Source organism: Photinus pyralis, unplaced genomic scaffold, assembly GCF_008802855.1.
Source record: "Photinus pyralis isolate 1611_PpyrPB1 unplaced genomic scaffold, Ppyr1.3 Ppyr1.4_LG2, whole genome shotgun sequence".
Lineage (NCBI taxonomy): Eukaryota > Metazoa > Arthropoda > Insecta > Coleoptera > Lampyridae > Photinus > Photinus pyralis.
In genome coordinates this window covers 45,119,963-45,121,463 of record NW_022170403.1, presented here as the reverse complement: position 1 = coordinate 45,121,463, position 1,501 = coordinate 45,119,963, and the positions used below count along the sequence as shown (strand labels likewise).

At 31.9% G+C, this 1,501-nt stretch overlaps 1 protein-coding gene across 1 annotated transcript; it reads left to right on the top strand.

Moving 5' to 3' along the window:
• The first annotated feature begins 417 nt into the window (after positions 1–417).
• Positions 418–899, top strand: LOC116164045. Its single transcript, XM_031478172.1, has 3 exons — positions 418–559; positions 613–704; positions 760–899. The coding sequence occupies exons 1-3, from the start codon at positions 474–476 to the stop codon at positions 897–899; spliced, it is 318 nt and encodes a 105-aa protein (XP_031334032.1). The 5' UTR covers positions 418–473.
• Positions 900–1,501: the final 602 nt, after the last annotated feature.

Sequence of the window (1,501 nt, the reverse complement as noted above, 5' to 3'; positions counted from 1 at the left end):
TACATTTTTTATTTTGCATAAGTGTGTTTAGATTTTATACCTACTGGAAAAATAGAAAACTAAATGTAGACGATTATATTCATTTACATTTCCTGAAAAAAGTAGGAGGTACCCTATTGTGACAATTTATAGTTCTAGGATACATTCTTTTTTATACTTACTTCCATGCGAGCAAGACACACAAGTTTATACCATATTACGAAAATAATAGTTATTTACAAACACTTATTTGTTAACATAGATTTCTAACTTACTATTTGAAATTCGTTATTTCTCACACGAACATCTAGGAATTCAAAATTCGAAATCTATACGAAACATTCGTCTAATTTGCACAATTACTGAATTGTCAATTAACTACTATTTCTAATAATGCAAAATTAATAATATTTTAATATGACCTAAGAGAACGTTGCCATATTACTAAATTGGAAATTTTAATTACCTACTTTGCAGTGTAGTAAGTGCTATAAATGCGTAATGAACAGATCAACCCAGTTATAAGTTACAAAAGTTTGCTAGTAATCACAACAATGTTAAGTAACGAGTGCAGCAAATCGTAAGTGTACTTGAAAAACTATTTTTTTAATCAATAATTGTACTTACTTATAGAACCGTGGCAACTGACGATGAAATTTGGCATTTACCAACTCAACCTATGGCTACTACTGACGATTCAGAGTACTTTGATTATGCATTGGAAGGTGATAAACTTTGATAGCTGATAGTATTCATTATTCAACGAACTTTTATTTTTAGCATTAATTTTTGTGGAATATCAAGAATTGAATGACAAACCGCTAAATATCATCAACGCTCCTACATTACCTACAGAATGGCCTAAGCTTCCAGAAGGCGCCATTGACGTACTAATCTGGATTGAAGAAGAATTAATTTAAATTTTCTATTTAGTATTTACGTTCAATATAACATTTCAAATTCATGTACTATTTTACTAGTAGCTTTCCTATGGTTGGCACTTATTTGAAAATCAGGTTTGCCAACAAGGTAGTAGATCGTGGTTGGCACAGAAAACCTTACCTAATGTTTTTTAAAAGTGACAACCAGTTTCTCCCAAGAATATTTTTCCCCGGTATACCTTTTTTTACGATATATTTTTTAATGAAATGTGGATGAAATTAGAGGAAAGTCAACGTACTGTACAAAAATGAAGGCCACAGTCAAAATGACATTGACAAATTACTGCTATTTCTAGCCGTCTATAACCCAATGAGTTATTCATCATAAAATGATAAGTTCCGTGCGGCTAAGGCCAAACACCTTATGATATCACGTTCCACATATTTAGAACATTTTAGCGGCTTAGCTTAGATCACTGTTGACACATACGTACAAATTCAAGTGCACTTTGGCTTAGATAAATATGGAATCATATACGGTTAGTACTCATGGGGATTCCCATCCTTACAGCTACTCAATAAATTGCTAGCACGATAGGAAATTGGGGCCTGGGAAACTTAAAAGCGAACTTATTGAAAAA